This window comes from Mixophyes fleayi, chromosome 3, assembly GCF_038048845.1.
Source record: "Mixophyes fleayi isolate aMixFle1 chromosome 3, aMixFle1.hap1, whole genome shotgun sequence".
Classification (NCBI taxonomy): domain Eukaryota; kingdom Metazoa; phylum Chordata; class Amphibia; order Anura; family Limnodynastidae; genus Mixophyes; species Mixophyes fleayi.
The window spans coordinates 287,964,511-287,978,865 of record NC_134404.1 but is presented as its reverse complement, the minus strand read 5'-3'; the positions used below and the strand labels follow the sequence as shown (position 1 = coordinate 287,978,865).

At 42.5% G+C, this 14,355-nt stretch overlaps 1 protein-coding gene across 4 annotated transcripts in view; it reads right to left on the bottom strand.

Annotated features, from left to right (window-relative positions):
- ACOXL (acyl-CoA oxidase like) overlaps nucleotides 1-7,662 on the bottom strand; it is a 368,095-nt gene extending 360,433 nt beyond the window's left edge. For all 4 annotated transcript variants that reach the window (XR_012689756.1, XM_075203751.1, XM_075203752.1 and 1 more), the window contains exon 1: nucleotides 7,384-7,662. Coding sequence is in view for 3 of the 4 variants with exons in the window: in XM_075203751.1 (XP_075059852.1) it covers nucleotides 7,384-7,511 (128 nt within the window). In the remaining variant the exon portion in view is untranslated. The remainder of the gene's footprint in view (nucleotides 1-7,383) is intronic.
- Nucleotides 7,663-14,355: the final 6,693 nt, after the last annotated feature.

Sequence of the window (14,355 nt, the reverse complement as noted above, 5' to 3'; positions counted from 1 at the left end):
TTAGAAATAATATACCGGCAGCATAATCTCTGGATTGAGATGGAAACACATCTGCTATATCATTATCTATTTATATAGCGCCACTAACTCCGCAGCACTGTACAGAGAGAACTCACTCACATCAGTCCCTAAGTTTCCTAACATACACATACAGACAAAGAGACTAAGGTCAATTTAATAGCAGCCAATTAATCTACCATTATGTTTTTGAAGTGTGGGAGGAAACCGGAGCACCCAGAGGAAACCAACGCAAACACAATGATTCCCGACCATGGCCTTAACTCCACACAGATAAGGCCATGGTCGGGAATCGAACTCATGACCCCAGCGCTGTGAGGCAGAAGTGCTAACCACTAAGTCACCGTGCTGCCCCAATGACTCATTACAAGTTTGTGACAAGAAAAGGTAGTCGCTGGAGATCAGCATGAAAGTGCTTGACGTTCATTGGCCATTTTAGCTGAGCGGACAGCTAATAGTTCATGGGGGAAAGCCCGAGAGAGGGCGTCAGCCTTCTTATTTTGAGAGCCTGGCTTGAAAGTGATGTGCAGGTTGAAGCGGGAGAAAAAGAGGGGCCAGCGTGGCTGGCGAGGATTTAAGCACTGGGCTGTTTGGAGGTAAAGCAGATTCTTGTGATCGGTGGTAATATTAACAGGAAACTGTGATCCTTCCAAAAGGTATCTCTACTCTGACAGAGCTAATTTCATGGAAGAGGTCCTTATCTCCTACAGCAGCGGTTGCCAAAGTGTGCGCCGCGGCTCCCAGGGGTGCCGTGGGCCAGCAATAGAAAAAAAAACAAACACAAAAACTTACCAATCTGCGCGGTGCCGGGACCCAGCATCCTCCTCTCTCACGCAGTGACAGCTGCGTGAGGGACAGTGGACGGGGACACAGCGTGAGTGGGACAGTGGAGGGGGACACAGCCGGGGAAGAGGGCAGAGGAGGAGGGACAGCGTGAGAGGGGGCAGAGTGTCTGGATGCAGAGGGGGCAGAGTGTCTGGATGCAGAGGGGGCAGAGTGTCTGGATGCAGAGGGGGCATTTTTGCATACAACTAAATAAGTATTTCTGTCCTGACCTAAATACTTATTACAATTTTTTGACCCAACTACTTCTAAAACAGGACTGCTCAGTAATTATATTGGAGGGGTGCCTTGAAAAAATTATGGAGACTCTAGCGGTGCCGCGAACTGCAAAAGTTTGAGAATCACTGTCCTACAGTATAATTTCCCTCAGCTGGTAAAAATTTTCAAGAAAAGAAGGCACAGGGATGGGACTTGTTCTCCGGTGGGAAACACTGTGAGAGTACCGCTCATACTCCCACGGTAGAGGCCTCAACTTCTACAAGGAAGAATATTAAAGGCTTCAATAGCTTTAGGAGGCCAAATTTTGGTCTGAGCTCCCTTTCGAGTAAGTGCCACCATAGGGGCCACCAAGGTAGAATAGCCGCGTATAAATTGACGGTAATAGTTGGTGAATCCCAGAAACCGCTGATTTGCCTTGAGGCCAGTTGGAAGAGGCCACTTGAGAATGGCACGGACCCTACCCGGATCAATTTGTAAGACAGAGCCTGACACGATGTATCCCAGGAAGGTCGTATGAGTCATCTCAAAAGAACATTTCTCAAGTTTGCAAAATAGTTGGTTTCTTCGCAAATGAGTAAGTACCTCAGCAACTTGGTGACAATGAGTAGTTAGATCTTAGGGGGGGGGGGGAATATCAGAATATCGTTTAGATATACAACAACACAAGACTAAAGCAAGTCTCTGAAGATCTCATTGACAAAGCTCTGAAATACTGCTGGGGCATTACACTGCCCAAAAGGCTTCACCAGGTATTCATAGTAGCCTCTCAGGTGTTGAAAGCAGTCTTCCATTCGTCCCCCTTCACGAATGCGGATCAAATTTTAGGTCCCTCAGAGATCTAACTTGGTAAAAACCTACGCACCTTTTAGGAGGTCGAAAAAAATTCGGTCAACCCCAATAATCAATACATGGATGTGGAGACCCGTCCTTTTTTTTACAAAGAAGAATCCTGCACCTGCTGGTGAAGTAGAGGGGCGAATAAAACCGTGCATGAGATTTTCCTTGACGTAGTCAGCCATTGCTTGGGTCTCTGGTATAGATAGTGGGTACACCTGACCTCTGGGAGGTGTTTTACCCGGTTGGAGATCGATAGGGTAATCCCAGACACAATGATTAGCCAAAGTCTCAGAGCAGGCTTTATCGAAGACATCAGAAAAAGGTTAGGGTCAGAGGACTGCCCGTACAGCCGGCTTACGTGATATTACCTCCCAAGAGGCGCGGAGTCTAACGGTGAGGGAGGTGTTCGCCAGGGACTCCCACAAGGGAGTTTGGAGTTAGCTGCTCCCAGACTGCAGGTCGCTGCCCTCTTAGGGGTTGATGAGCGAGGCTGTATTGAGAACCAAGATGATAACAGAGGATGCCACGGATGAGAAGTAGCTCAATGACTGGGAGACTAATGTGGTGGCCGAGTACTTGATGGGAGTTCCTTCCCCTACCTTGTCCTCCAGACACGAGTCAGGCTCTTTTTTGGTCGGATATCCGGTGGTCAGGAGATAAATTCTTCAATGAAAGGGACAAGGATTGGACAAATAACTTGGGTTTATTAATAATGCGGTAAAGATAATTTTGATAAGCAACCGCGCCACTGACCCCTTCAACTCAATGGTAATGACAAAATATTAATTTGATCAACATAGAGCACAATAGCATTTAACATATAATAACAATAAATCAATTTTCAGGTAAATCACTTAACATTAATATTCAACTAAAACATTTGGTGCACCCATATTATCTTGGTAACGTTACCATATTTTACACTCAGTCCTGGGTTGAACTGTGCACAGGAATTTAGTAGAAGTGCTGCACGTGTTTGGGGCCCATAAATTACTTTTTCATGCCAAATAAACTGATGATCTTTTGTATTACACAGTCTCTTTTGTGTGTATTCACAGACCTCTCTATTTTCTCTCCTCTCACACTGTTCTCAGTACATAGCTCAGTCTACATGGACATATATAGATCGATACATACACTAGGCGCTGTCTTCACACACACTGGGAAGAAGAATGTATATTTCATATAGGAACAATGTCCAAATTTCAATAATTCAATAGTAGAAATAATCAGGCCCTCAGAGGTTCCAGCTGATGCAGCAAGTAGCATGAATGTCCAGAAACAATCAGGTAAGGACAACAGGAAATGACATCACAGGATGGGACAACAATAACATGGCTGGTTATTGTTGTCCCATCCTGTGATGTCATTTCCTGTTGTCCTTACCTGATTGTTTCTGGACATTCATGCTACTTGCTGCATCAGCTGGAACCTCTGAGGGCCTGATTATTTCTACTATTGAATTATTGAAATTTGGACATTGTTCCTATATGAAATATACATTCTTCTTCCCAGTGTGTGTGAAGACAGCGCCTAGTGTATGTATCGATCTATATATGTCCATGTTATTGTAAAGTTGTGGTGAACTTTTTCTGATACAAGCAGGGCGGCATATCTTAGTGGAGCGCCACGGACACAGCTCAACATTGTAACATTTACATAGCTCAGTCTGTTTAGTGTGATGTCACAGATCTCTATACTGCTTATTTGTTTTCAGTACTTTCCTTTTTATTCACACCTCTCTTTGGCTCACTTCTTCTCTTCTTACACTTACTTCACTTTTAATCTGCTTATATTTCACTTTGTCCGATTTTCATTCTGTTCCTATTTTTCTCTCTCAGTCTATGCAGACACAGGGATCTCTCTCCCTCAGAACTTTCCTCTCCCACTGCCTTCTGGGAGTTCACAGTTATTACCAAAGTCAGTGGACTTGTTGCTATGCCACACACTCCTCCTTCCTGTTACTCATGGCAACCACCAACCACTCCCAACTGTCACTTCTCCCTAAAGAAAATTATATATATATATATATATATATATATTTATTTTTTTATTTTTTAAATCTTTAAAAACACTTTTAACAATTAACAAATTAAATTAACAAATTAAATACATATAGATACACGCCAGGGTACTCAGATTTTGGGGCACCACACTAAGAGGCAGTTTCCCAGGGCAACGGTAGAGCCAATGTACTGAGAGTAAGGAACAGCAGGCAATTATGCAGGTCATACTGGAGAATGGTGGCGATGATCTGCGGGTAGAAGTGCAGGAGACACAGAGAACAGGTAGCAATAATCTGCAGAGCGTTACCACTGGATAGTGGAGTAGACACAGAGGCTGTGATAATCTGCAGATAGATGTGCTGGAGACTTCAGAGAACAGGCAGCAAACAGGAGCCAGGGAACAGGACATCTGAACAGGAGAGTAGACCTGAAGATCTGGCAACTTGGTAGAGAAGCAGGTGCTTTAAATAGATAGAGCTGACAGACAATTAGGCAATCAAGAGGATGCAGGAAGTATTGAGCAGACCAGGTGTGTGCATACTCAGTTCAGCCCAGCAAGTGAATGCAGGAAGAGGGAGACAGGTGAGAACAGTGACCATAATGCAGGTTTAGCTGGTGCAATGTGTGACATTGATTAGTATGTCCATGTAACTAGTAAATATATGGTAGTTCATATAAAGATATAATCACAATAAAATTCCTCCAAGATATCCAACAAATTGGCCCATAAGCTTAAAGATAAATAGCAATCAAAGCAATGCTGGTATATTAATGGTATTCCACATCCGGGAAGTCTGGGTTCAACAGACGAAACACGTCAGTAATGTACACTGGGATCGCTGTTTCAGATATTGGACTCATTTTATATTTACATTGATACCAGTTTTATTCCCTGACAGAGGATCTAAAATGTTGTCTGCCTGTGGGTGAAGAACCCTTCTACAGAAACTAATGTACATGGTCTAAATATTAGGCTACACCTTCAAAATATTCAGGAAAAAGCAATCAGGTGTTCAAAAGAAAAAGTGTGTTTCCCAGAACATCAACAAATCCCCCCTAAGTATTTAAAAAGACAATAAAGACAGTATGTTACAAAAATATATGTCAAAGGTTATGTATTGCAGGCCTGAGTAATGTTACAGAAATTACTGAAGTCTTTCTACTTAATTAAATATATCTATAATTCCCTCTTTAAATTATTTACAACAGAGTAGCATGCTTGGAAGGAGGTATTTCTCGATTTTACAACATTTACCAGTAGAGTGTGATTGACAGGCTTGTAGTCTTGCTCTGTAGTGTAGTCATAAATATGTGACTTCAGTTCAGAGTACTAAAGATAGAGGTAAAACTCATAGGCAAGCATTTAGTTTGGGAATTTATAAATGGACACTTGAAAGAGTCCTTACATTACCTCTGTTCACTTTTCATTCCAGGGATTTGGTTAGCCACTTCAAGGGGCCTATTTATCAAACAGTGTAATGTCCTCAAAGCACACTTACCGTGATTCAGCCGCAATTTGAAGGATCCTTCAAATTTCTGATCGCAGCAGATATCGTGGATATCTGCTGCTTTGCATTCTATTTCGTTTTCTGAGCAGTGCCCATAAATTGTATGGGCACTGCTCCCTAACACAATCTAACAAGTTCCAAAAATTAGTACTTTTCGTACACTTATGTTAATGTACTTCGTAATTTAAGTCTTCTCTTGGATTTTCATTACTGTCAGCTCTGCTCCGAAGAGCAGAGCTGGACAGCGCATGTGTGGAGGGATCATGTGATTCCTCCCTGTCACATGACAACTGTTTGCTCTTCACAGTGCACAGTAGGGTTCTCTGTGCGCATACCCAATTTTTCGATCGGTGCATGCGCATAGAGATTTAAAGCAGGAAACCAGATCGCAATCAAGACCACAAGTGAAGAGCCAATGTAAAGGTAAGTGATACACTTCATAGGACAGCCGTTATTCGGAACGGCTGTTCCTGTGGAGATTTTTTAGTAAATATGAGAAATAGCTCAATCCTTAACAATACGATAAGGATTGGAAACTATTTTTCATTTTTTGCAGTGCTTGTTAAATATGCCCCCAAGAGAGAGCAGCGCAGGACACAAGGCAAGATCCTGCAAAGCTTATTCTCCACCTTAAGTTCAGCACCCAAAAAGTAGCTGCACAAACAGCTGCTGCCCAGAAGGAGAAACTGTACTCCACAAGATACATACACGCACATTTATTTTAGATCATGAATATTCTTTTTACATATTTATCTTGTGCCTATCACCTGCATTAACTATTAGAGCTACAATCAATTTCAATCCTGTAATTAACACTAATATTAATTAAATAGATTTGTTCATCTTATGCATAAGCATATTTAATGGTGTCAGCATCACTTACTACTCAGGCCAGTTGTCAGATTTTATTTATACCCTCCCCCACTTCCCATTGACAAACTGTGGTTCTGTACTTTGCACGATTAATTACTTCTGTAGTATTTCTAAATAGTTCCCCAATGACTACTTGACGTCAATAAGGTCAATAAAGACTTATTGTTGATTCTGGTCCATTAGGTACATTGGACTAGGGATTAGAACACGGAATATTTAAAGGACAGCGTATTTATCTGACAAAGGGAATACCTCAAGTGGGTCCCCAAAGCATCACATGTTGTCACCGCTGATGTCCATTTAACTGCACAGAGCCCACTGGTTTGCTTCTACTTAAGTGGGTTGTTTGTCAAATTATTGTTGCTTTAGTATGACTCATTATGGTGTGCAAGTGCGTGTATATCATTTTAGACTGTAACATGAAATACTTAAGTGAATAATTATATAATGGGATTATATAACCTATAAAGTAAACATACATTACATATCCTGCCATAAAAACTCTTATTGTAGAAGTTTGCAAAGAAAAGACTTTTCTTTATGTTTTAAACCAGCCTGTGTGTTCTCCATACACTCATATCATTTCCTTTCAACTCAAACCCCATATGTCTAGAACGATGCTAGGTTAATTTCTACTAAATCAGTACAGTTGAGCCATGTATCACATTAGTACTGCATATTTCCCTCCACTATGTCTGAATCTAATAATGCTCCCAAGTCCAACCTCATCAAGAGATACTGTCTACTAGTTAATCAATTCTCAGATACCTGTTGAACCCTACCAGCTGTTGAACTACAAGTCCAAGTATGCCCTGACAGTAGCATACTGTAACTGTTTGTTCTACAGCAGTTGGAGAGCAGCAGGAGAGCAGCAGGTTGCCCATCTCTGTTGCAGAGGAGTTAAGTTCCTCCCCATACACCTGTAAACAGCATCTTTCCAATAAGCACATTTTTCCAACAAGTAAGAAAATACCATTACAACAGCCAAGTGTATAACATACTAAAAGGCCCACTCAATGCACTATTCCACTAAGCCCTAACCTGTACAATCACAGCTATCAGTACACTGCTAGCGGTACCTCTGCTGGAAGAGAGGGCTCCCGGCGATCTGCCTCCGCAGCTCATTCTTCATTCCCCAGAAGCCTCCGTCCAGGAACCGGGACATGGAGCCGTGGCCGATGCCCTGATCCGCAGCATCTCTCTCCATATTGTGTGCAGGATGAAAGGAAGTGAGCGGTAGAACAAGGCGAGTGACCCAGTAGACTCTCTCCGGTGCCCGTCAATCTGTGATAATGTTACTCCCTGTGCAAGGTTTGCAGTTCTATGTACAGGGACATGCGCGCCCTCGCTTGTGTGCGCGCTCCTGACCGGATCTGATTGTGGGGAATGATGGTGGGCGCGTTCATGGAAAACGCGTCCGCGCCCATTTATTTCACCTTTTTTGTAGCGCGCTGTCTTCCCAAGTCCTTACTTTTTAAAGGTTTTTATTTATTAGCAGCTTCATCAACTAGCTATGGCCTTTTCACTGGTAGTTAATAATAGTTGCCAACAGTCCCTACATTCCAGACTCAGTGCCAAGTTTTAAAGATTTGTCCCTGGAAACTGTTGTCCCTGCTTTTACACAGCTGGCCAATAAAATTCCAATTTTACTGCATGTAAAATGGCTTCCTTACCAAATACTCTTAATGTCTCTGTTGGTGACTTTTATTGAAGAGAAGTATTTCAAATGCAAAAAAAGTACACTATTATCACATTTAGTAAACATGAAATACTTGTAGTGCTTTAAGGATCCGCCAAGAAACTATCGCCTGTAATCTGTGTAGATGCACTTGTTTAGCACAAAAATGTCCCTAGAAAATATTTTGTCAAAGCAGAGATGGTAATGAGCACTTTGCAGGGGCTTGCTGCCGGCGACTGCACACTATGTGCAGGTCCGCTCGGCAGTGACAATGTGTTGCCCCGCTGCTCTGATTGTGTTTAACAATCAGAGCAGCCGGGCAGCACATTGTCACTGCCGAGCGGACCTGCACATAGTGTGCAGTCGCCGGCAGCCTTAGATGGCAGAAAGGGGTTTGGGGCCTAAATCGCCCGGGGTAGACATTTTTTCTAGATCCGCCCCTGGACTAAATACCAGCGAAACAAAAGCTTATAAGCATTCTCTTTTATCTGCGTACAAATTGAGGATTTGGCAACTGCCTCTCGAATATCAGACCATTCTTCAGGATCCTCAGCCATATCCTCCTCCCAACGCAGCTCATGTAGCTCTTTATCAGGTAGATTGTTATTCATCAGCAATGCGCAAAAAGTGGAAATTAGTCCTTTAGAGGACGACCTGTTAATACAGAATGTCTCTAGGGGAGATGGACAGCAATTTGTGGGTCTATTTGGCTGTTGAAAAGGTGACGTATCTGTAAATATTGATAAAAGGAAGAAGATGGGAGATGGAGTGGATCGCGGAGCTCAGGGAAGGTCAGGAAAAATCCCATATGAACTACGTCAGGTAAAAACATAATGTTATATTTTGTCCAGTGGGAGAAAGATTTGGGGTTCATACCCGTAGGAAATGCAGGGTTATTCCAAAGAGGAAACATTAGGGTTGTTTATAAGCTTAAAGGAGCGCGTATAAAATTTCCAAAATTCAAGAGAAAACGAACTGTAGGGGGGAGAGTGTGTAGAGGAGGAATGTCCTTTGTATCTAGCCAGTACTGGGGGATAGTATCTGGAGAAGATCTGCTTCTGTGTCAACCCACAATCTAGTGTGAGGATATGCATGGGATAAAACTGCATGAGTGATATGTGGAGCCAAGTAGTACTTATGAAGGCAGGGAAGACCCAGACCTCCCTTTTGAGCATGTCAATAGAGGACTTTTAGGCAGACTCTTGGACGTCTGCTGGACCATACAAACTGAGAAATATTAGATTGTAAATCTTTGAGAACTGATGAAGGAACACAAACTGGTAAAGTTTAAAATAAATAAAAAAGTCTGGGTAGGATATTCATTTTTATCGAGGCTACTCTGACAATCCATGATAAGTATTGAGGTGACCAGGAGCTAAGGTCGCGTTTTAAACTGGCTATTAAAGGTGGAAAGTTGGCCGTAAAAAGTATTTAATGTGTTGTGTTTGCCAATTAAAGTTAAAAGTATCTTGCACATGTTTTTGCGTATTGGACTGGAAATTGAAGGCTAGGGCTTCAGTTTTGTCTAAGTTAATGTTAAAGTTAGAACGCAGACTATAGTTTTTCATTTTAGAAAAAACAGAAGGGATCGAAACATACGGATTTGTGAGGGTAAGGAGAATATCGTCTGCGTAAAGGTCTAATTTGGATGACTTAGAGCCGCTACAAATTCCAGAAATATTTTGGATAAGCTGGATTCTAGCGGCATGTGGTTTCATCATTAACGCGAAAAGGAGGGGAGAAGGGGGACATCTCTGCCTAGTACCGGTATGAATTGTAAAGGCCGGGGAGGCCCAACCATTAGCCAAAACTGCTCCTGAGGGGCTGTGATATAGTGAATTGATTCCATTGAGGAAGAGGCCTTGAATATTAGCTGCCTTAAGGACTTCTTGCATAAAGGGCCAGGATACTTGATCGAACACTTTCTCCGCGTCAAGGGCCACAACCAGAGCAAAAGTCTTACTTTTATTAGCAGCATGAATTAAATTAATGAGTTTTCTCGTGTTATCCACCGCTTGACAATTGGGGATAAAACCCACTTTGTCTGGGTGGACTAGGGAAGGAATAACATGAGCAAGTTGGGTAGCTAAGATCTTTGCAAAAAGCTTTAAAAACATGCCAGAAGGGCCGATGGTCAGATGGGCCGGTTCGAGCAGTCAGTGCACTTGACGGTCAGTGCACCGACACTTCCTGGTCACATGCGCTGCGCGCGGCCCATGTCATCAGTACAGATCCTGGAAGGCAGCTGAAGAGCGGGCAGAAGACAGAAACAGAGAAGACGCTGAGAAGGTAAGTAAAGAAAACGGGGGTGGAGAAGAGAAACAGTGCAACACAAAAAACGGGGGGAGGGGGGAGAAGAGAAAAATGTGCCACACAAAAAAAGGGGGGGGGGGGAGAAGAGAAAGGTGCCACACAAAAAACGGGGGGGGGGGGGGGGGGGGGGGGAGGGGAGAAAAGGTGCCACACAAAAAACAGGATAATATGATTTGGAACACTACTGTGTGGCATAATTTCAAATGGGGGCACTATTGTGGCATAATATCAACTGTGGGCACTATTGTGGCATAATTTCAACTGGGGGCACTATTGTGTCATAATATCAACTGGGGGCACTATTGTGGCATAATATGGTTTAGGGGCACTATTGTGGCATAATATAAACTGGGGGCACTATTGTGGCATAATATGATTATGGGGCACTATTGTGGTAAAATATGATTTTGGGGCACTACTGTGTGGTAAAATATGATTTTGGGGCACTACTGTGTAGTAAAATATGATTTTGGGGCACTACTGTGTGGTAAAATATGATTTTGGGGCACAACTGTGTGGTAAAATATGATTTTGGGGCACTACTGTGTGGCATAATATCAATTGGGGGCATCTACTCAGGCATGAGGGAAGGAGGAGAATGTTAATATAATGTGGGAGGTAGGCTATTAATTTAATGGTGGAGTTTAGGTGGGGGCTAATTATTTTATTTGTGGGGTGATGTGGGTTAATTTTATATTAGGGCCTAACAATTTAAGATAGGATGATTGGACCTTTAATTTAATGCTGGGGTGGTTTGGGGGCTATTAATTGAAAGTAGGGCTGTTTGAGGAAAAAATGTGAATATGAATTATTTAATGGCAGTGATGGTTGCGGGAAATAGGTATATTTATTAAACGTAAATGCTATTTCATTTATTGCTGGGGTTGTTTGGAGGGAGGGAAATAGGTTTATTTATCAGCAGCAGCAGCTATTTATATTAAATGTGAATACTAGTATTTTAATGTTGGGGCTGGAGGGAGGCCTAATTATAAAACATGGGTTGTATTGATTAAACACCAGGGGCTAGATTTACTAAGCTGCGGGTATGAAAAAGTGGGGATGTTGCCTATAGCAACCAATCAGATTCTAGCTTTCATTTATTTAGTACATTCTACAAAATGATAGCTAGAATCTGATTGGTCGCTATAGGCAACATCCCCACTTTTTCAAACCCGCAGCTTAGTAATTCTAGCCCCAGGGCTGGTTGGAGTTTTTAAAATTACATGTACCCATTTTTTTTCCAAATAGGGCCTCCAACATTCCAGTATCCAGACAAGCAGCAACTGAACTAAAGACACCAGGAGCCAGAGGTGGTGAAAGTAACAAGACAGGTAGGAGAGAGCAGGACAGTCTGCCAACTGTCCTGAATCTGATGGGGAAGTCCCAAATTTTGGTGACTGTCTCGTTTAGGGAGATTTGGTCCAACTACAAGGACAGTTGGGAGGTATGTCCCGCTTCATACTGTACTGCTTGTGAAGGCAGAGCTGCATGCAACTAACAGTATTGTACACAGTATTGCCTGTGTACTTGTCTAACATGTGTCTAAAATGATAGCCATGTTACACAATAAGGGCTCCCTGTCTTAAATACCCCAGGCCCCCCAAGCGTTAATCCAGCTCTGGTTAGCAGGAGGGAGCGGATAGCTGCTCCAAGTCTTTGGATAGGACACAGCCTGCAGAGCTAGCCGAGGAGCTCTAAGTCTCACAAGATTTGGTAATCTTGTGAGACTAAGAGCTTCCCAGCTCACTCTACAGGAAGTTCCGACCCTGATGGATGTCAGCAGCACCAGAAGCATAGATAAGTACAGTGGGCTGGGGTGTCATAATGTGCCTCAGGGGGTGGCATGATAAATGTAATGCTTTATTTTAATGTATGTATCATTGCCCCATGTTGGCCACACCCACAACACAATGTGGTCACGCCTTTTTCGGTGCCGCTGCGCAGGCCCACCTCAGCTTCTTTCCTGCTGGAACAGAGGTGGGCCTGTGGACTTTAAATGCCAGGGCTGATTTTTAGTCCCAGTCCGGCCTTGGCTTGAACATTGACTCTTCTTTTGGGATTACCTCTGTATTTTCTATGGCGGTGGCTCCATCGAACTTAGCTTCAAGGAGAATAGTGTTATAAAGGTCTATGAGCATGGCGGAGAGGACAGGGAGCATTCTTTTATAATAAGTGGCTGTGAAACCATCTGGGCCAGGAGCTGATCCATTCCTGAGGGATTTAATGGTGAGTTTTAGTTCCTCAGGCGTTACTTCTTTTTTAAAGAGGTTATTTGAGCGTCGCTCAGCACGGGAAGATTACATGATCCTAAGAAGTTTTTAATTCTGGATCTGAGATCCTTAGGAAGGGGGCTGTCTGTTTGCAAGTCATATAATTTCGAATAAAAATCTTGAAAACGGTTGGCAATCTTTTGTGGGTCATATAGCTTGTTAGTTGAAGTGTCCTAAATATAGATAATCCTATTACAGGTTCTCTTAAAACATAGTCTACGAGCTAAAAGAGAAGTCGGCTTTGTTACCTTTTTCATAATATCGTTGGCGAAGCCATTTTCAGAGTGTCGGCAGCTTTAGATGACAAATTATTGTAAGTGTCCTTTGAGGGCCAAGATTTTTAAATAGGTTTTATGTTTAGGGTGACGTTGATGTTTCACAGTGAGAGAGGATATTTCACCTTCAATGTTGTGTATATGAGATAACTGGATTTTTTTCACAGATGAGGACATGCTAATTAGTAACCCTCAAATTGTGGCCTTATAAGCCTCCTATGTTATAGAGTGAGGAATATCTGGTGAGGAGTTAAATTCCCTGAACTCCACGATCACCCGAATTATTTTCATTTTTGGAAAGGAGGTTATAATGAAGACACCAAAATCGGCAGGGGTGGACAGAGGGACAGATATCAAGGTAGACCGATACTGCTAGATGATCTGTCCAAGTAATGGAAATTACATCTGAGGAGCGCAATAGGGCAGTAGTGGATCTATCGGTGAGGATCATGTTTGTACGAGTATGAATGTTGTGAGGGACCGAAAAATGCGCATAAGCGCATGCAGATAAATTCAAAACTCTCCACGTGTCATACATATCGTGTAACTTAATTAGGGATTTCAATTGACAAAATGCTCTTGAAGAGCGTAGAGAGGAGGCAGAAGCCGGAGAGCGATCCAATTTTACATCTTGCGTGGTATTAAAGTCTCCCCCGAGATTAATACGGCCCTTAGCATAACGAAAAATCTTGGCGAAAAAAACACAGAAAAAGGGGCCATGTCCCACGTTTGGAGCATAGAAAGTAGCTATAGCTACAAGTGTTTGGGAGATTGATCCAATCAAGATTGTGTATCTACCCTGATCATCTAATATCGTGGAATGAACAGTAAGTGGAGAGTCCTGTAACTTCTTGTTGGAAGAGTGAAATTCTGGTAAGAGAAGGAAATTTTCGCAAGCAACTGGACTGCAGAAAAACCAATAAGTAATTTTTTTTGTGTGTCAGTGAAACATGGAATTTTCATATAGGAAGCATGGAGGTAAAATACAATTTGCAATGTTACTCTAAAATTCCACTTAAGACAGCATTATTAAAATTAAATTGTAAAAGGACATTTTGCTTTACATCATAAAGCAAAAATACATCCCAAAAGACTAAAGTCAAAAAGACATCCACTAGTGAAAAAGTGCATGTCCCTTCAACGTTTCAGTGACATTGGTTGGCTAGCACTTCTGCCTCACAGCACTGGGGTCATGAGTTTGATTCCCGACCATGGTCTTATCTGTGTGGAGTTTGTATGTTCTCCCCATGTTTGCGTGGGTTTCCTCCGGGTGCTCCGATTTCCTCCCACGTTACAAAAAACATACCAGTAGGTTAATTGGCTGCTATCAAATTGACCCTAGTCGTTGTATGTGTGTGTTAGGGAATTTAGACTGTAAGCTCCAATGGGGCAGGGACTGGTGTGAGTGAATTCTCTGTACAGTGCTGCCGAATTAGTAGCGCTATATAAATAGATGATGATGATGATCCCTGGGCTAGCCTTTGTGTTGGAGTCCATCAATCTGTAGATAACAAG